Raw genomic sequence first — 19,987 nt, forward strand, 5'->3', positions numbered from 1 at the left:
AGACTGTCTCTAGGTGGTAGCCGTGTGCTTACGTCTCGATCCAATCGACAAGGTTGTTGTCTTGTGCAGGGCTTGCACGCTCCGTGCTGGCCCTTACACCCAGAGCAGCTGCACGGTACTGGGTTACTGTATGCCTCACGACGAGTCGAATAGGGGCAATCTGGGGCATATTCATTACCGCTATGTGCCACCATCTCTTCACTCGCCATGTTCCACGTTTTCGGTATGGCGAAAGGCAGTTTGTAGGACTTTGTCCTAAATGGCTTTAGTGGACCTAGGTTGTCCTTTTGCCCTGCGTTTAAGAGCCGACGTTGAAATGCGGTCCTGCGTTGACCTATGACATTAGCCTTCAGACCCTTGTTTACATAGGAATTTGACCCGTACGATGATAGGGTCTTTGGCGCTGCCTTTGGTATATGACATGGACGTGTAGCCCTGCGTTTGACTTTGGGGTATATATTGTGGTCCCACATTTAACCTGTGGCCCTTGGCTTGACCTATCACGTTAACTCATGGCACTGCGTTTGACCTATGACGCCGACCTGCTGCCCTACATTTCACATATGTCGCTGACCTGCCTACTTTGCTTTCAGCGGCACTCACGGTTACATGGCTCCCGAGGTGCTGGCCAAGGGACAGGTGTATGACAGCAGCGCAGACTGGTTCAGTCACGGCTGCATGCTCTACAAACTGCTCAAAGGCCACAGTCCGTTCCGGCAACATAAGACCAAGGTGAGACGACGCGATGACACCCCTGACGGCTCCTAGGCCATGGAGACAGAGCGGCACGGTTAGGAAAAGAGGGGAGGGGTGAGGGGTGGCTGGCAGGCCACTTTAAAGGCAAATGGTGACCAAAGATGATGATAAATGTGTGAAATTGTTAGTGGCTTCACATGGGCGTTTAGCTGCCATAGCTGAAAATGCGCCGTAAATTTCCCTCTCGGCTTGGAAAACTGTTTTCCTTTTCTTTATTTGGCGTATTCGTCCGTGTGCTTTATGCACTAAGAATATTCCAAATCCTTTTCGTCTGTTTTAGGTCAAAAACAACTTCTACTCTTCCCTTTTCTTATGAGATGTAATTTCCCGATTGCGAAACTTCCAAACTGGTTCCCGGGCCGCAGCTGAGCTAAGTGACGCTAATTGGCGAGCTCTTTACGTACAGTCCCGCCGCGGTAGGTTTTTCAGCCTCCGCAGTGCGAGAGGAGGCAGGCAATAGCTCGCGACCTTCGCCTGACCTCGAGCGCCGGGTCCCGTGGGGTCAGTGTATCTCAGGGTGGCCTACGTCGGCGCTGCCTCCGACTGAGATATGCCCTCTGATCGGCCCGCTGGGACAGGCTGGGGCGTGGCCTGGCCGGGGGGGCGTGGCCTGGCCGGGGGGGCGTGGCCTGAAACTGACCAGCTGTTGCCGAGCGGTCTTGCGAGGTCAAAGGTGGGAAAATGAGTGAGGGTGGGTAGAAGGGTCACAGTGCTGTGATTTATTAATCTTCGATCGTTCGCGTCTGTCTGAGGGTAGCTTATATCACTCGGGGAATACCATGGCAGCAGCGACTCCACTAAACGACTTTCACGCTAGCGTTACAACCACATTCCCCTGGAACTACGTAGCTGTCTATCACCGAAAATCATATCAGCTCTGCCTGCGGCCAGTGCGCACCTGCCTGCTGCCGGCCGGCCTCTCTCCCTCTCTCTCTCTCCGCTCCTCTCGCGCTCTGCTGCCGGGAGAGGCGGCCATAGTGGCGGGACCGATCGATTCTCCGCCCTGGAGCGGCGGCGCTGGCGGCTCCGGCTCCGGCGGCGAGCGGTCAGGGTGATGCTGGACTGGGTGGCGGTGGTGGTAGGGCGGCCTATGAGGTCGTGTGGAATTTCGCAATGAGTGTTGAGCACAGTGCCGTAATGGCGGAATTGCTGTGTCGCAGAGATGTGGCTCCAGCAATGGCTTCTGGATAATAGGGGGTTACTAGCGGATGAAGGGGGGGGGAGTGTGGTAGGCGCGATGGCTCGTATCTAAGGAAGACACAATAACGGTGGATGGACAGGCAGGAAGTAATGCAGGACATGCTGGTTCGACAGGATAAAAGAAGTTGAGTCAGCCTGGCTTAGGTAGCCGGTTGATGTGAAGTCGTCCGGTGAAGGAGAAGAGTGTCCACTGCGGTATTGAAGGGCCGAGTGCCGACTAGGATGTGGGAAAGAGAAAAGGGTCGAGATCCGGCTAGAATGGGTCTATGCAAATGTCAACGTGAAAGCCTGACAAACACGGGGTTCTGCTAACGATCGCATTATTGTTCCCCTGACATACAGTACACCGCAGAGGTAGTCCTTCGCACGGTGTGCAAGCCTGGCCAATAATGAGAGACTAGACTGGGAGACTAGACTGTAGAGACTAGACCGGAATAGAGAGACTAGACTGGATGGGAACGGTCGCGAGCTGAGGCGAACGGTCGCTCCTCGAATCGGCTTAAATGTCACCGGCCTGTTACAGAAGATTTGAGATTCTGCGTCTGGGGCTGGCTTACGTAACGCCAAGCTTAGCTTGAAATCGGATGGATTAGCTTCTCCATTTGCAAGCTGACTGTTGCAATTGAACTAAAAAGAGATGGATGCCTTCGAAGTATATGAGCGATATAATAAGATCCAATACTGCAATGCAGGGCATTATTTCTAGCCGCCCTCGACCAAAGCGTTTTGATCTCTTGATTGAAAATAGCGTCGAACAAGAGGCGACTCCGTCCCGGACGGTCGCCCGCTGGCCGGCTTGGCTCTGTGACGACAGACGCTCCATATTTCACAGTAACTATCGCTGTGGGCCTACCACCTCAAACGGACTCCGTCTGTCGAGTAGCGCCTGCTCAGCGGATACTACCCACCACACTGTGCCCTGGGGACCCGTGACCGCCGCACAGTGGTCATACATACGACCCGTTCGCGGCCAAATTTCGACAGCCGCCAGACAAGCCTGCGGCGTGGCGTCTGCATGGCGATTGGCTGAATTCCCCAGTCACCTGCTGGAAATGTGTTTGAGTTTGATTGGAGTCACCGCTCGTCGATGCTTGCATTCGTTTGCGATATTCTCTGAATCGGGGCTCGAAATTCTGAGTGTGACACCTCCGAGAACTTCAAAGGTCCTCTATGCACTCATCACCTCTCTCTTTCTCTCTCTCTCTCTCTCTCTCTCTCTCTCTCTCTCTCTCTCTCTCTCTCTCTCTCTCTCTCTCTCTCTCCTCTCTCTCTCTCTCTCTCTCTCTCTCTCTCTCTCTCTCCTCTCTCCTCACTCCTCACTCCTCACTCCTCTCTCCTCTCTCCTCTCTCCTCTCTCCTCTCTCCTCTCTCTTCCCTCCTCTCTCCTCTCTCCTTCCTCCCACCTCTACAACCAGTCACTAACGCCGGCGGCGAATCCCTCCGTCAATGATCAGCCGTTCGGCACTGGGCCTAGTGACGGCCCCTGGACAACCGTTTGGCCCACGCCCAATGGCCCGGCGGCGTGAGTCGATCAGTCGCCACGGCCTCGTACAGGAACACGTCATCGGCGCACGGACCCAGTACGGGCCGTACGGGCGGGTTACGGGCCGTGCGGGCTTGTTTTGGGCCATATTTGCGAACTGTATGGCGGGTGTTTTAGGAACCGGGTGGGGAAGGGTATATTGCAAACCAAAGGGGAACAGTTTCCTTTAGGAGACTGATCCGCTTTTGTTTGTTTTGCTTTGTTGATATAGGCCCTTTTGGTCTACCGTGACCATTTCAGGGTCGTAAGAAGGGAGACACTAGTCTGAAACGGCCATCAGTTGGTGCGCTGTCTCGTCTCAGTCGTGCTCGAGAGCTAGTCAGCGAGCCACGTGTATAGTCGCCCTGATAATGTTCACTGTCATAAGAGCTATCATCAGCGGCTACCATTGGGGGTGACCGCCAGCCCGGAACAGGACAGTGATGGCTATGTTAGGAGGGTGGAAAAAGACTGACGTGATTAGCTGCGGAACGCATTTGGAACTAGGTCGGATATTTGGCTAATTTGGTATTTTCCCGAGGATTTGATTGATCAGTGATCAGTCAGCTGGGGAATCCCTGACCCAGTGTTCTGTGAGAGATGGCCGAAACTGATCGCAGAATTGGAGCGAACGTTCCCTCATGTCAAATGTCCATGATTCGGTGTTTTCCCACTATGTCACACTTTTAAATACTAACGAGAGAAATGTGCCCCAATATCCGGGTTCCGTACTTTACTTTTGATAAAGTCTGGTATTCCCCTTGCTCAGACAGGTTTTTGTGTTGTGTAATATGCACATTCCCCACTAGATTTGCTTAGACCCGGACCCTGTCTTCCCATTTTGTGCCTGACCCCATGTGTCACTCACAGGACAAGCACGAGATTGACCGGATGACTCTCACAATGAACGTCGAGCTGCCGGACACGTTCTCACCCGAACTGCGCTCCCTGCTCGAGGGTCTGCTGCAGCGCGACGTCGACAAGCGGCTCGGCTGCCTCGGACGCGGGTGAGCGCGTGTTTATAGGTATATTGGTGAGCGCGTGTTTATAGGTATATTGGTGAGCGCCACTGCGACGGAGCACACCGTTAATTAGGCCGGCACGAGCTGAATGTTTGGTGCCCAGCTCGAGTGTTTGTGTGTGCGTCGAGTGAAGTGTTTTGTTTGTCGCTGGTTGTTTTCAATGTTTGTTTTGCAGTGTGGTGCTTGTTTTTGTTTCAGTGCCGTCTCGGTGGATTGGTTTTCTGTAGTTTGCTGGGTTTGAATTGTTGCAGGTCGACTGTCGATTCAAGGTTTCCATTCTGTGTTGAAAGCGCTGGATACATACGACCGCTGGCTTGTGAAGTCGGCGAGGGGAATTTATTATTGCCAGGCGCTTAGACAGAGGCAGAACCCAAGTATACATCTGTTTTTAGCTCTACCTATAGCTTCACCGTTCTGCTTCACAAGCGTAGCGTAGCTGAAACGCTCCACCGTAGGTCCTGTGTCGAAAGGCGCCTTGCTGCTCGTTGGCATCTTCACCGGAGAACAGGGCGATTTTGTACGGTAAAGCCCATCTCCTTGGTCGCTTGGCCCAACTGAGCTGGTTTTGGAATGAGTTTGAAGTAATCTGCCATCACACGCAGTTGTTTTGTTTTCGTTGGTTATGTGCTCCTTTTTATCTCCCACGCGTCTGTGGTGCCATTGTGTCACCTCCAGGAACCTTTTCAGCCTCCATATTCGTTCTGTCAGCGTTCGTCGAAGCCCATCGCCCGCCGTTTGGGTCTGTCGCCGGGCGCCCGCGGCTCTGGTGCACACCTACGTCGCCCTCGGGCCTCTGAGCGGCTCACCCGCGACCTTTGGCCTGCCGACATAGCTCGCGGCGAAGCCCGCTTCCGTTCGCGGAACGCTGATGACGGCTGCGAACCCTTGGTGACTGCTGAGAGCCCTGGGGGCTGGCTGGAGAGTGCTGTCCGTTGCTAGGTCTGTGTGAATGGCCAGACCCAGACGACAGCTGGCTCTGGGGAGCGTTGGTTGGCGGTCTGTCTCGTGAAATGGTCGGCGACTGACGAATGTTTTGTGAGGTTGAGAGGGAAACGAGCGGCTCTTCGGAGTCGTGAGCTGTGTGTATGATGACGGCTTGGCCGGGCTGTGTGTAGCAGATAGGTTACAGTGGGGTGATCATCTGCCGTCGATTGCAGTTTTGGTTCGAGCTGCTTCGGTGCTCAATGGGTGAGTCTCCTGTTGATGCGTTAAGTGTTAGGCGGGGGCAGAGACAGCCAACTGAAGATGATTTCAAACTACATTACAAATAAAAGGTAATTTGTCTGTGACCGGCACCGGCTCATCCTCTCTTTCTTAGTCCTCGGTGTGCCAGCTACCACTCACTCAGTGTCGTAGCGCTGCCCATTATCCATTACCTCACAGCTCGCCGGCGACCTCTGGGCCACCTTCGCTCGCATTCAGCCACCTCTCCTCACTCTCTCCGCCCCCACTCTGCCCAGCTCCGGCTGACGGCTCGGTCGATCGGCCGGTGACGGCATTTGAGACGAAGACGGAGAGCGTGAAAGCAGATACGTGCCCGGTGAGACCGTAAAGGCGGATACCGAGACGGAGACGGAAACGAAGGCGTCGGCGATCGGGTCAGATGATAGCCGGGTCAGTGGGAACGCTGGAGATGGGCGCGCTGAAATGTCATCAGCGCCATTAGGACTGATGGGCCACGATGGCTGTAAATTTCGTTCACGGACTCGGTGATGGAGCTGTCGTTCGGAGATGATTGCCAGTTCGGTTGGAAACGCTTCCGCGCTGGAAGGCGGCTTTACTCCGTCGATGTGCCGTTTGTTGTCGAGCGACGCGTGGTGGCTTGCCCTGTATTTACTATCTGCCTTAGATGAGTCTCGTGAGTGATGTGTGCAGTTTTTCGCTTCACTGTTTCATCAATCATCACTATCCTGCTTGCTTTTTAACAATTATTGTGGTTGGGTACTCTACCACCATTCACTAGTATTCAGCCTACCAACCAGCCCACTATCCCACTGTCCGATAAATATCCATCTCACTCCTCAACCTCGGTCAAGCTAGTTATCCACCACCAACCCAGCCACCTCTTCGACCAGCCTGGGTCACTGCCCCACCACTAGACCACCGTCCAGCGTCGTACCTCACTATAATTGCCGCTATCTGGTGGTCGCAGCTGCGAGAAATGTGTCTGGAGTTGGATCGGCGTGTCATAGCGACCGAACCCATTGGCCGAGAGAGCGGGGCTTCGAATGCCTCCAGAAGTGCGTCTTTGTTGGGTCTTGGAGAAGGAATGTTGTCGGGTTGTGTGTGCGGGTAAGATTGAGGCTTAGTCGTTACGGTTTTCATGGTCATCTGATTTTAACTTTGGCCTCAATCAATTCTGTCGTGCCTGTCACAGTGAATCATGGTCATGCCTGTGTGTCTGCTTGTTTGTCTGTCTTTTTGTCTGTATGTGTGTCTGCCTGCCTGTCTGACTGTCTATCCTGCCGGTCTTTCTCTCCCCAATGCCCCTAACCCCACCCCCACCGCCCACCTCTCCCTGCAGAGCGGAGGAGGTGAAGGAGCACCCGTTCTTCCGTGACCTGGACTGGAAGCAGGTATACCTGCAGCGCTACACGCCGCCCCTGATACCGCCCCGGGGCGAGGTGAACGCCGCTGACGCGTTCGACATTGGATCGTTTGACGAGGAGGACACCAAGGGTATCAAAGTGAGTTCCACGACACACGCACTGCAAAGGGGTACATAGCCTTTTCAGGGGTGGTCTGTAAGATAGTTATAACAGAAAGGTGATTGATTTTGTCATTCGCCAGGGAAGGTATTGTAAGTGCCGGATTGTGTTTTGCTTATAAAGTCGCGCGAAAGAGAATTATTTGTTTTTCTGCCAATTGTCCGTAGCTGTGGAGAGAAAGAATGTTTTGAAGATGCCGACAGTGGTGCTCATTGCTGTCAGGAAGCCATTGGCATGGATTCCAAAAAGCGAATTTGGACTTTGATTTCATGGATGCAGCTTGGAGATCCATTGCGACCCTAGATCAGCTCCATATACTTTATAGAGATCCAGTGGTATCATAATTCACACTTCGGTCGCTGGACTTACTGGGCTCATAGATCGTAACAAAATTGTTGATGACAATTTGGAATCTGAATAATTCACCAATGCATGGGAGACTTCCTGAATAAGGCTTCTTCAGGATCTTCCTGAATCAAAGATATGTTTTTTTGTGGTGGAATCCACCATTTCTGCTGTTGTGATATTGGAGGGTCTCTGCTATGATGCGATGAGGCAGTTTTACGCTGATAATGCGGTAGAATGAAAGTTGAAATGTAATTTAGCAGTTGACAGCATTCGTCGCCGCCTCCTTTCAAAGTCAATATGCTGGGTGAACGACTCTTGCAAACTTTCGATGAATCTGATTTCCAAAGTTCATCGGGTGAACTCGGCTGAGCCCTTACTTAGTCTCGTGACATCCCAAGTTCGCTGATACCGCGGGCCCAATAGTCGCTATTTCCCCATTTGCGTTGATGACGCTGGTTCCATTTCGTTTCTGGCTGTAAGTGGCCGCTGCACTGTTGCTCATAACGCCCGGCGCGGCCCCGGCGGCCGATAAGTGGTGCGGCCGGCCGGCTAAAGTCGCCCCGCCGCACCCCCCGGTCGATGGCGGCGGAAATGATCCGACCGTGTTGGTGCGGTGCCGGGCCGATAGTGCTAATGGGCGGGCCCGTGCGGCCAACCTAACGACTCGCTACGTCCCGTTCGGACCCGGTTAGGGAGAACCTTTCAGGCCACCGCCCGCCTAAGTGGCTACTGCTCGAGACTTGTGCTTCCGTGCTGCTTTGATGGCGCTCTCAGTAATGCAAAACGGCAGTCTAATTGAATCGGTGCTGAGAGCCAGCCAGTGGGCCGCGCCGGGTGTGCCACTTTCCTTCACACTATTACTCCGGAGTTTCACTGCGCACTTTTGAGCTGTTCGGTATTCTTTTCCCCTGCCAATGGACATTTGACATTTGCTGGCAGTGTGCTGTAAATGAAAAATTGCAAAGTGATGACTAATTTATGCTTTTGTTTGTGGTAGTATCCTCATCTTCCGTGTCTCATATCGACCGACCTTCCCATTTCTAAGGACGGATGTTCTCTTCAACCATGTCATCCGAATCTGTTTTCCTCTGCGCTTTATAAGACTGTCCCCTGTGTCGTCTTACGTCCCATGATTCTACCGTCGTCAATCTCAGGCCCTCTTCTTCTCCATGGCCCTGCTCCCTATGCAATTTTTTCATGACCCCACCCTCTGTGAAATCTTACCGACCAGGATCAGAACCCGTGTGACCTCTGATGACCCTGCCCTGTGTGACCCCTGTTGACCCCGCCCTGTATGACCTCTGATGACCTGTGTCGCCAGCTGACCGACCAGGATCAGGACCTGTACAAAAACTTCCCGCTGGTTATCTCGGAGCGGTGGCAGAGCGAGGTAGCCGAGACGGTGTTTGACACGGTGAACGCAGAGGCCGACAAACTGGAGCAGAAGAAACGCTCCAAGCACAAACAGCGCTTCGACGCCGACGAGAGGGGTGAGAACGAGGGAGGGAGGGGAGAGAGAGAGAGAGAGAGAGAGAGAGAGAGAGAGAGAGAGAGAGAGAGAGAGAGAGAGAGAGAGGGAGGGAGAGAGAGAGAGAGAGAGAGAGAGAGAGGAGAGAGAGAGAGAGAGAGAGAGAGAGAGAGAGAGAGAGAGAGAGAGAGAGAGAGAGAGAGAGAGAGAGAGAGAGAGAGAGAGAGAGAGAGAGGTTGGGAGAAGGAAGGCTGGGTGGGATAAAAGGTTAGTTGTGATGGGCTGTAATCGTGAACGGATGGAATGAAATAGTGTTGAAAGGAGCTTGATGGATTTTGGTGAAGGATAATGAATTCAGAATGAATGTTGCATCAATTTGTGATGACTGAATTGAGCGGAAAGTGTGCACAGAAAGAGATGATTTAGTTGTCTGTTTGTCGTTCCCGCTTTTCCTGGCTGTGTGTGTGTTCGGTCACGACTTTGTAGCGCGCTTCGAGCGACTCTTCCAGTGTTCATTTAAAGTTGGTGGAGTGTTGAGCGTGCCAACATGACGGGAGTCTGTTTGTTGGGTAAAGCCGGACTGTTGTAGTTGGGTTCTTTCGGTGGAGCTTCGATTGACTGTTGCTGGATGACTGCCGAAACAGAAAGGAAGTGTTATTAAGTTTGACAACGTCTGGGTGAAAGCTCTGAAGATCATATGAACTTGCGAATTTTATGGTGTTGATATGAATTTCTTTCGCAAATTGAAATAGTGTTCGTAGGAAAACTATACAACGTTTATTACGAGCGAGCGAGCGCAGCGAGCGAAGCGAAGTCTTTTCAATATAACGGAAAAATCTCAGTATGAGCGGCCCGGCCCGGCCCGGCCCGGCCTGTAACGCTTTTGAGAGGCTTATATCTCAGCAACCGCTGGACCGAATGGCCTGCGGTCTTTTTTGCTTGGTAGCCCCATCCCTTCTACCCCGTAATTGACTACTTTTGATACATCTCAGTGACCGCCGTGGCACGTGCCACGTGAAAAGTCAAGGGTGTTCAAGCAGTTTTGCAAAAGTAATGATTTTGGGAGGCCCATATCTCAGCAGCGGCTTGAGCGATTATCTTGCGGTCATTTTTATAGGGTAGCTGCATCCCTTCTACCAAAGGTCGGATACTCTTCATCTATGTGAGTGACCCCCACTGCACGTGCAAAATACAACAATAAGAGGTGCCAAATTTGTTCCCATTTCAGTAACTCGGTAATTACTGGGGCGATTTCGCTGAAACTTGGCATACAGGTAGGCACCCACCAGGCAATGCATTCCCATGTGTTGCGGTTAGGGTGCTACTGCACGTGCGCACGTGCAGGGGGCGTTTCCAGATCTCGAGAACGGCTGGGCCGATTGCGCTCAAATTTGGTACACGGTTAGGGACCGGTTAGTAGGGTGCCGTGCAAAAGTCATTTTGGACCCCGTTTGCACGTGCGCACGTGCAGAATGCCGCTTCCAGATCTCAGGAACGGCTGGGCCGATTGCGTTCAAATTTGGTACACCGCTAGCGACCGGTTAGAAGGGTGCTTTGCACAAGCCCGTTGGAAGTACCCTCTCGCCCTTCTGCACGTGCAGGGCTCACTATCTCGCTCGCTCGTTCTTCGCCCAAAAGGCGTTTTACTGGTAATAGTTTCAAAGCAATTATGCGGGATCCATATTACACTCCTGAGACATTGTCTCGTTGCCTCATTTCTATGACTCTATTGCATGCAGGAAATAAAATATATAACTCATATACACAATCTCGGCATTGATTTCCCCGGGGTTTTATAGTTCATATCCAGTCTTTTGATGTGGCAGCTTTAAGGCGGTGTAAATCGTGCTTTACATCTCGCTACTGAGCTTCTTGGGGCCTGTTCATCTTCAGTTCATATGTAGCACCAATTTGCTGCAGCGACTAACTACTAGAATTGGTGGCTGTGTGATCTCAGTTCATTTGAAATGAACGAAAATGAAACATAAAATGAAATTATTTCGCTCCCGCCGTCAGACCGCTTAGTTGGCGTCTTCTCGTGTAGTCTGCTTGTGTGGGCGAACAGTTTCTGGAGCTTCGCCCAATTTGGTACAGCGAGTTTTTGTTCATTTTATTATTTGACCATAGGCCATTGACCTTCCAAGCCCATTATATTCCGAGGAGTTAGACGGTTTTAGTTTTAATTAAGTCTGGTGCTTCGCATTTGAAGATATAAAGTAATTCCATAATTATGCTTTCTAGCAGTCGAACTGTGTCAACTAGGAACCACCCATGCCTGTTTTAGTCTTTGCATTTATCAGTGTTGTTAAACCTCTTCGTGGTTGTCCGTGGTCCTGCTGCTACCTACTGTTCACTGCTAAAATCATACTTTTAGTGTCCCCACCATATCGTATTTGTTTCTCTCATGCATTCTTATTGCATTCGGATTTAGATTTCCAAGCCTCCAGTGTGCCCCACGGGCCACCCACAAGGCCAGGCTGTATTCTAACACCGTTGCCTATCCGGCAGGGTCCTACTGTACATATATTGACACCCCTGCTCATCCGCAGAGTCCGACTGTATGTATATTGACACCGTTGCCTACCCGGCAGGGTCCGACTGTATATTGACACCGCTGCCTATCCGGCAGAGTCCGACTGTATCCTGCACGGTTACGTGAAGAAGCTGGGCGGTCCGTTCGCCTCGGCGTGGCAGACGCGGTACGCCAAGCTCTACCCCAACCGGCTGGAGCTGCATCCCGAGTCGGGCAGTAGCAAGCCGGAGCTGCTCTTCATGGACCAAGTGGAAGAGATAGCTGCCGAGCTGCAGCACGTCAAGGGCGAACAGAGCATCGTCATCAAGACCAAGGAGGGCAAGGTGGTGCTCACCAACTCGGTAAGGAAGCTGAAGAGGGGGAGGTTGGACACTATGTGTTCATGCAGGGTGTTTTTGGAGAGGACATTTGATATGTGGCGTGGTGGGTGTTACGGTTTGATTGGGTGGCTCAAAGTTGATATGGTGCTTGACTCCCAATGTGTTGAAGTGAGATATGCTTAGATGTCTGAAGGAGCAGACCAGTTTCCTGATGGAGGAGGGCTATGTTGAGTTTCCTTGAGCCCGGTTGTGCGGTATGATGATCGGTTCTCCGTTTGCCACTCGGGAATATGGTGATTTGTGGGCCTCTCTCCCCATAAATTCAGCCGCGTCCCATAAATATTTCCCCTCCATACACTCATAAATTGGGCCGGCTGACGGCAATTTGATATAGCTGTGAGTGTGCCACCAATAAACGTTCCGAGTGCGTCGCTGTTTTTCTGCGAAGCTCTCACCCCCGCACGCTGTTTTTCCCCAGGATGAGATCGGCCTGAAGGAGTGGGTTCTGAGCCTCCGGTCTACCCACAAGACCTCGCTAGACATGCTCGGCAAGATGGCAAAGAAGGCCGGTAAGATCTATGGCACTGATTTGGACTCAAATTGTACGAGAAGTGCCAACGGCGGGAACTAGCGAAATTGGAGCGTATCAAGCGCAACGTGTGCTACGCGCCGGACGCCTGGTGCCGATTGTATGAACTAATACCTCTACCTGCGCTACTAGATGGCGGGCACGGCGCTGCGCTCCTGTGGCGCGAGTGGAATGCTAGTCAGCGGGGAGGCGCTGGCGCCGCGCCGGGTCTTCAGTGTCGCGTTAGACGGACTCGAGGGTGCTGTCGTGTCGTACTTCGCCTACATTTTCTACTAGTCCCCACGGTGCCATTTCGCCCCCCGGACCGGCGTCGCTGCCGACCGGCTCGGGCGTGTTGACTTTTCTACTTGGTTTGTGTTCAAGTCTCTGCACACAGTCCCGATTCGTTTATATTCTGTGGGGCGGCGGCCCAGTCTCGTGCGAGTGAGGGAGTGCTGTGCTGCCGGCTGGCGCGTGCCTGTGATCGTGCGTGCGAGGCTGTAGGTTTCCGCGTGCGGGCGGCGCCCCGCGGCACGGACTGTGTAGTAGACCCGGCGTCGGACCAGCCGCTGGCTGCCGCGCGAGCCTGCCGGGGCGCCGCCGCGCCTCTCCGAGCGCCCCCAGTTTCAACCCGGATATACTCCACGCCTCTGAGATTTCAGCTCTGTGTCGACCGCTCCCTGCCGTTTCAGTCCAGCGACGCCTGCCTGTGCTATCCGCGTTTTATAGGAAATTTATCATGCAATCGTTTTAATCGATTCTGATTTGTTGACGAAGGATCGGGCTTCTGTGTGTGTATGTGCGAGTGTGAACGGAATGTGGTTGTTCCTCGGGGGTGTCCAGTAGCCTTTCTGCGCGGGCCGCACGTCCTCCCAGCGTGGCGGTGCTCCGATCTGGGCACTGGTGCAGGTCGCAGGTCACTGATGACCCTGACGGCACCGGTTTTATGGTCCGCGCGGGGCAGATCCTTGACGACCGGTGGTCGGCCGGCTATGCACCACACCGAACTGGGACGCAAAAGGCCTAGGGAGGACCCGCGCAGAGTGGAGCCCGCTGAGGCGCACCCTCGCGCAGTGTGCGCCTGTGTATGTGTCCGCGTGTGAGCGTCCTTTGTGTGCGTTTAGGGAGTGCGTGCGCCTAGGATCGTGAGCTACCTGGGAACTGTGTCTGTGTGGTTACTGTTCAGTGCGGTGGACCTCTGGCGGCGACGGCGCCACACTGCAGTTGGTCCGGCGGCCGGCAGATGTCAGGCGCGTCGGGCCGGCGCTCGCCCTCCTCCCTTCCTTCCCTTCTGTGTGTGTCGCCCGGCCGGCGCGGACGACGGACGCGGCGCTGGTCGCTCTGTTTTCTACGCGCCGCGGTGTGTCGGGGAGCGGCGCGTGCTCGCGCTCTCCCGGTACCCCGGCGGGGCGGACCGGCGCCGCCGCCCCGCCGCGCGCCTGGCCGGCCGTGGGCGCTATATACATGTGATACCGGTGCGCTGGTGTTTCGTTGTTGAGTTTGTACAGTGTACATTGAGGACTGCCGACCGGCCGGCCCGCGCCGACGGCTCGGTCGTCGGCGCGTGCGCACAACGTCCGTGAGTCCATTGTCGCTGACGTGTGAACATTATACATATACGTATATATAAGTATATCCGAATATTTCGTAATAAAATGTTTCCGATGGCTTTGTGCTTGTGACATGGGAAGGAGGGGGATTGTATTGTTTTTACGGGGAATGGCATCAGATTTGCAACAAAACAGACCTAGTAAGAAAACAGTCGAAATGTCGCGCACGCGATTTGGTATTGCCACAGCTTTTTGTGACGAGCAGTGTCCCGATGCGGGGTAGCAAATCTACTTATAATTGGTGGCAAGGGATCAAAATACACACTATACTGATCAGGTATAAACCCTTAAACCTCGGTGGCATTCTGCGAAGGTCAACAACGCCCTCTTATCTTGAGATCGAAGAAGTTTCAACATACTTGTGACACTTCGTGTCATCGCCAACACTCGTGTAGCTAGCCAACAGCGCGACCTATTGCAGCAACAGCCGACCCGTAACGATCTGTCGGTCGGTCTACACCACAGCTGCAGCGCTCGTTCGTAGAATCTGTGTCGACGGCCCAGAACTGGAACTCTGAATATGTCATCGATGTATCGATTATTGGACCCGCTCTTGAACATGAATGCTGAATAGTCGGTCATGCTGTGTTGCAGTTTCCTGGACCGACTGGGGGAGACACAGTTGGTCATTTTTCGTTGCAAGAATACATAGCACGACTTCTGATTAAAGTCAGATGAGTAAGCAAGTAATTTAACAGTCATATGTTTAGCTATGAGGAGACTGTGGAATGCCTGTCATATTCCCGCTTTGATTCGTCCATAGCTACGTAAGCAATACGGTGGGCGCTATAGTCACAACCGGTAGTTGATCTGGGTCACACCTAGTTGGCTCAGCTGCCGGCGTTGCAACCGTAACCGTTTACGTTCAGGGTAGACCGAGTTTTCTGGATAAACGTCGGAAGGCAGACGGACTCGGCGAAAGGCATTTCCGACATCATCTGGGGAGGGATTATGTGACTCATCTGTAAAACATGGCCGATGCGATAATGAGTCCATCGGCCTTCAGTTCGCTGGTATATCAGCCACCAGTCCGTGAAGCGTTTCTCCGAACCCAGTCGGCTTTATTCAATTTAGGACCGCACCGGTCGATGCTGAGGTCGAAGCTGAGGTACAATTTCAGTAACGATGCTGTGGAATACAGAATTATTATCGACCTGTACAATAGCGAATGCCAATGAAACCTGGCATGTTTTGCTGCGATGCGAAGCTGGTAGACTAATTGCCGATATAAGCCATGTTGACGCTGGCTAAATAACAATGTTGGGTACGCTGCTCGAATTGTTAAATCTACTACGTCATTTTAACACCGCCTATCACAAAGATTCGATAAATGTCGCTTTTGCGCGGCTCCACGGCCTTTCCACATTCCTCAGCCCGAGGTTCCTGGAAGCGTCGGGCCGCCACTACATCTAGTGTGTATTCTTTGTTAATGACTGAGTGGGCGCCGGGCCGGACAGGGCCGGGCCAGGTGTCGGCATGGTTCACCGGTCACCACTGTGCCATCGATCCGTGTGTGTATGTCTGTCTGTCTGTGTGTCAGGAATCCAGCGTGGTCCATCACCGTGGTAACGCGCCGTGACAGTGGCGCAGTGGCGGCCCCGGGCACCGGTTCGAGGCACACGGCGGTGGTGTTAGTGCTGGAGCTGGACTGCTGCTGGTGAAGGTGGTGCTTGTGAATGTGATACCAGGTGAGGCAGTGGTGCTAGACGCTGGTGGAGTAACGAATGAACGGTGAAGTCACTCGGACAACGAAAAGTGCGTGAAGAATATAAAAGTGATATGGGAGACTGGTGATAGGTGAGCACTGAGAAGCTTACAGAAAACTGATAGCTCGTCCACTGCCTACATCGACTACCAGCCATTTCGGGCACACCCCGCACGCCGCCGTACCGGCCGCCTCGCCCGTCGGCGCTACCCCCGATCTCAGTCGCCACTCAGCCCTTCAACATCACCCGCTCCGTGATCATCGTCGCCAGCGACCGGTCACGTCCCCCCGGGGTCTACAAAGCCGCAGTGCCCCGCCTTCCGCCGCTGGACCGCTCGGTCCGCAGTCCTCCCACCATGGGGGAGGGCGGTCGAGCGAGGGTAGACTCTGAGCTTAGTGAGGGCACCTGTCGGGGCGACAAGGGCCTCCTCAACACCGCCTGCAAAAGTGTGGTGCCGCGCAGCCGGCGGCCGCCCACGTATCTCCGTCAGTATGACTGCCGTCCTCCTCCTATCGTAATCCCGCTCCTTTCTACCATTCAGCTGGTTCTGTTCATCTACGACGGGGTGCGGCTCGGCGGTATCACCGCCAGCGGCCCGGTGGATCCCGAGTCGCCGCTCATCTACAGCCCGTACCGGCGCCGTGAGGTGTGGCGCCTCCTCACCTACATGCTGGTCCACGTCGGCTGGGTGCACATCGTCTACAACCTGATCGTCCAGTTACTGGTCGGCCTGCCGTTGGAGCTGGTCCACAAGTGGTGGCGCGTCGGCATCGTCTACCTCTGCGGCGTGCTGGCCGGCTCCCTGGCCACGTCTGTACTCGACCCGCGCGTGTTCCTGGCCGGCGCCTCGGGCGGGGTGTACGCGCTGCTCACTGCCCACCTGGCCGACCTGGTCCTCAACTGGGCGGAGATGGAGTTTGCCTTCGTACGGCTTGGTATTCTTCTACTGCTGGCTGGTACGGATGTCGGAGTGGCTATCTACAATCGCTACGGCACCGAGACGGGCAACAAGGTGGCGTATACGGCCCACCTGGCGGGAGCGCTGGCCGGTCTGCTCATGGGTCACGTGGCGCTGCGTAACCTGCGCCTACTGCGCTGGGAGCGCGTGCTCTGGTGGGTGTCGCTCGTCACCTATCTGCTGCTCGTGCTTGTAATGGTGGTGTTCAATGCGGCCGCACCGGAAGGCTATTTTCCACCGCAGGATGTCTGAGGAGACTGTGCGCGATGGATGGAGAGAAAGAAGACGCCGTGTGACGGTGGATAGAATGAAGACAGTGATGTAACGGTTTAACGAGAAATCCATAAAAGTGGTGAGGAGTCATGAGTTACATAAAATAAGCTGGATGGTTCTCTGCTAGGGTCGTCGAAGTGATCCGAATACCTGGCTTTCAGCACCGCGAGGATAAGAATAGATGTAGGATATGTGGAATCAATGAGGAAGATGCGAGAGGATGACGATACTCGTGAATCGTGAGATCAGATGCAAGCGTCTAGTTGTGAATGCAGCGTGAGAGTTTTAAAATTGTGAGCAGAGGCATGTGCGCACAAAGAGCTTGTTGCTGCCCTAGCTGAAAGTGCCGGAAAATATGACGCGTTTGAGGTTCGCGTTTATGGCTGAGCATTGATGAAGCATTGTGTGGATGTTTAAATTCTATGCGGCTTTCCCATAGGGGATTATCTCTGGATATTGTAATCGTATCGTTATGAAATGCTTGCAATCAGTGTATATTTATTCGTCGAACCGCAACAAACCATTGCCCAACGCCCAATTCTGCTCTACGAATTTCCACATCGTATATAGGTACCAGAAATACTCACAGCTGTAGGCTCAAAGAGAATCCAGGCAGCATTTCCGAAAGATTTTATTGAGTTTCTGTGCTGCTGATTCTCCCTGTGCCGATGTCATTGAGACAAGAGTTGCTGCAGCCCATGCATATGGCTCATGGTAGTTAGATAATTAGTATGTCGCGTCGGGAAAATCACGTGTATAACAAGTGTGTAGCTATATTATGTAAGATATATACACCAAAACCACCCAACATTTCGTGTTATTCACTTTTTCAAGGGTGATATCACCCCTTGAAAAAAAGTGAATAACACGAAACGTTTGGTGGTTTTGGTGTTTTTATCTTACATCATATACGAATTAATTTGTCTGATTCAAATAATCAAGTGTGTAGCAAATGATGTGCATTACTGCTATCACCGTCCATCAGTGTCGTCTTGTGAACAAATACGCACCGCTGCGCTGGGGCGTAAGCTTTGTGACTTGGATGCCTGTGTAAAAAATCACGTCATAAAAAATACATATTTTGCTACACCGAGGTTCATTGATAGTGTATCTTTATGCTTCCTTACGTTGCTTTTTATGAATTGTAATGCTGCTGCTGAAGGTCAATGATTATCTGCGATTTTCACGGAAATTCGCTACCAATAGAGAAATCAGATTCTCACACATTCAGACTCGTCCGTCGACGGTTAGATTCATAGTCAAGACGGACGGCAAGCGTTCCAAACATCCGGTCGTTTATTGAAGGCTTATCGTGGAAAGGAGCTTTGGGCACTTAGGTACTGCTAAAATTGTGTTTGGTTTCCTGTCCCATTTGATGGCAAAAAAGACTTCATGAATGCGCTTTTATTCACAATCCTCCCTAAAAAGCATCGCTCCGTAGGTACTTTGCCCTCTGCCAACCCCAAGCGTATTGCGAGAGAGCGCGCCCCGTTGGCTCAGGCTGTGCGGGACAGTATAACTTCAGGCGTTTCGCCTGCTGCCATCTAGCGGCAGAAAGATAACCTGACGCTTCCGGCTGCTCTGTGTTCTCCCACCGGCACTACATGGTAACACTACCGAACCACCTCTGGGTGTAAAACAAAATGGCTACTCAAGTTCATTCATGGGTGGCGAGTGCGATGCATTTGAAATAAATAACTTTTAGGTATTTCTATGTAGTCACCATCATCGTAAATTAAGAGCGCCATTTCGTGTTGCAGCATTGATACGAGTTATCAACAGAACCCAGTGGGACGATTTTCGTATACCTATCAATTAGGTATAACTGGAGCAATGATTTTCTGCAGCCACTTGCCTCTCGTCTGTTAATAATTAGGTAAGTACCTATAAAGGCCGTAAATTGAGTCGCACATTGGCAGACATAATTGAGAAACATTTCTTACCAAAATGGCGTATTCAGCTGCTTTGGACTCGCCATTCAGATGTCGTTCCGTATTTCAGCATATTCTGACATCGGGCAAACAGACAGCACGCAACAGCCGGCGGCGTGTGAACTTATATTGCTGCCGCTAGATGGCAGCAGGCAAAACGCCTGAAGTTATACTGTACCGCAGCACCCGGACAAACTGGGGAGCGTTCTTTCAGGTTACGGTCGGCCTGTTCTGGGACACGAATGGTAAAAATACTGCCCGGGCCCGGAGTTTGGTTTGTCTGGAGCGGAAAAAGGGTGCGGAGCTTTGCAGTTTGTGGTGGATAAAGGGCTGCTGTAGCGCCTTCAATGACTTTGAATGCACCGTCAATGGGAATATAGCACGTAGAATAAAATGAGCACTGCCTTACGAAAATTGTACCTACAAGTCGAATGCAATAGAGGTGTAGGTACACGGCCTTCCACAAGCATATTTACGTAACCATGACCTGGGATATTTTCTTTCATACATTTTCTTTCATATTTTCTTTCGACAACTGTATAAAACGAAAATATAAAATACCAGAAGGAAAGAAGGTTGTCACTCATCCTATAGCAGACTCATTCCTAGCGTGTCCCCCATGTCCGGGTAAGTAAGATGATACCAGCTGACGGAGCCCCATGCCCATACATGCAGGGCAGCCGTCTTTCGGCCTGAGCTCGGCCTGAGTCAGCATCCATGGCAGCGATGCGACCCGAGAACGCTAGACGGCCGATAGAGTTCCAATAGCAACACTCGTCCGTCATTGGAACTTTGAATTATGGTTCAAGAACGTTCCCCGTGGGGAGTAAGGTATCATTAGGCAATTATACATAGTTTAAAATATGGATAAAAACTACAGAGAGCAATGGGGAAGAAGCAAAAAGTGAGTAAAGATATGTGCGAAAACGATCGGTCCAGTACATAAATAATTATTATTATTTCAGGAGGGGGTGCCAATAAGTTTGAAAACATCCAGGCCAAGTAAAAACCAGCATGTATAATTATCTCATTCACGATGTCATTCACGCCAATCTAAGCGGCCT

The 19,987-nt window shown here is 52.4% G+C and overlaps 2 protein-coding genes across 2 annotated transcripts; both read left to right on the forward strand.

Annotated features, from left to right (window-relative positions):
- Positions 1–14,114, forward strand: LOC122387489 (G protein-coupled receptor kinase 1-like). Its single transcript, XM_043377738.1, has 6 exons — positions 1–732; positions 4,349–4,485; positions 7,025–7,187; positions 8,878–9,046; positions 11,654–11,898; positions 12,356–14,114. The coding sequence occupies exons 1-6, from the start codon at positions 610–612 to the stop codon at positions 12,506–12,508; spliced, it is 990 nt and encodes a 329-aa protein (XP_043233673.1). The 5' UTR covers positions 1–609; the 3' UTR covers positions 12,509–14,114.
- A 2,002-nt stretch (positions 14,115–16,116) lies between these two features.
- On the forward strand, positions 16,117–16,971 carry LOC122387486 (protein rhomboid-like). The gene has a single exon (XM_043377734.1). It carries the CDS (start codon positions 16,117–16,119, stop codon positions 16,969–16,971), a length of 855 nt encoding a protein of 284 aa, XP_043233669.1.
- The last annotated feature ends 3,016 nt before the right edge of the window (positions 16,972–19,987 follow it).

Source organism: Amphibalanus amphitrite, unplaced genomic scaffold, assembly GCF_019059575.1.
Source record: "Amphibalanus amphitrite isolate SeventyFive unplaced genomic scaffold, NRLGWU_Aamphi_draft 000287F_arrow, whole genome shotgun sequence".
NCBI classification, from domain to species: domain Eukaryota; kingdom Metazoa; phylum Arthropoda; class Thecostraca; order Balanomorpha; family Balanidae; genus Amphibalanus; species Amphibalanus amphitrite.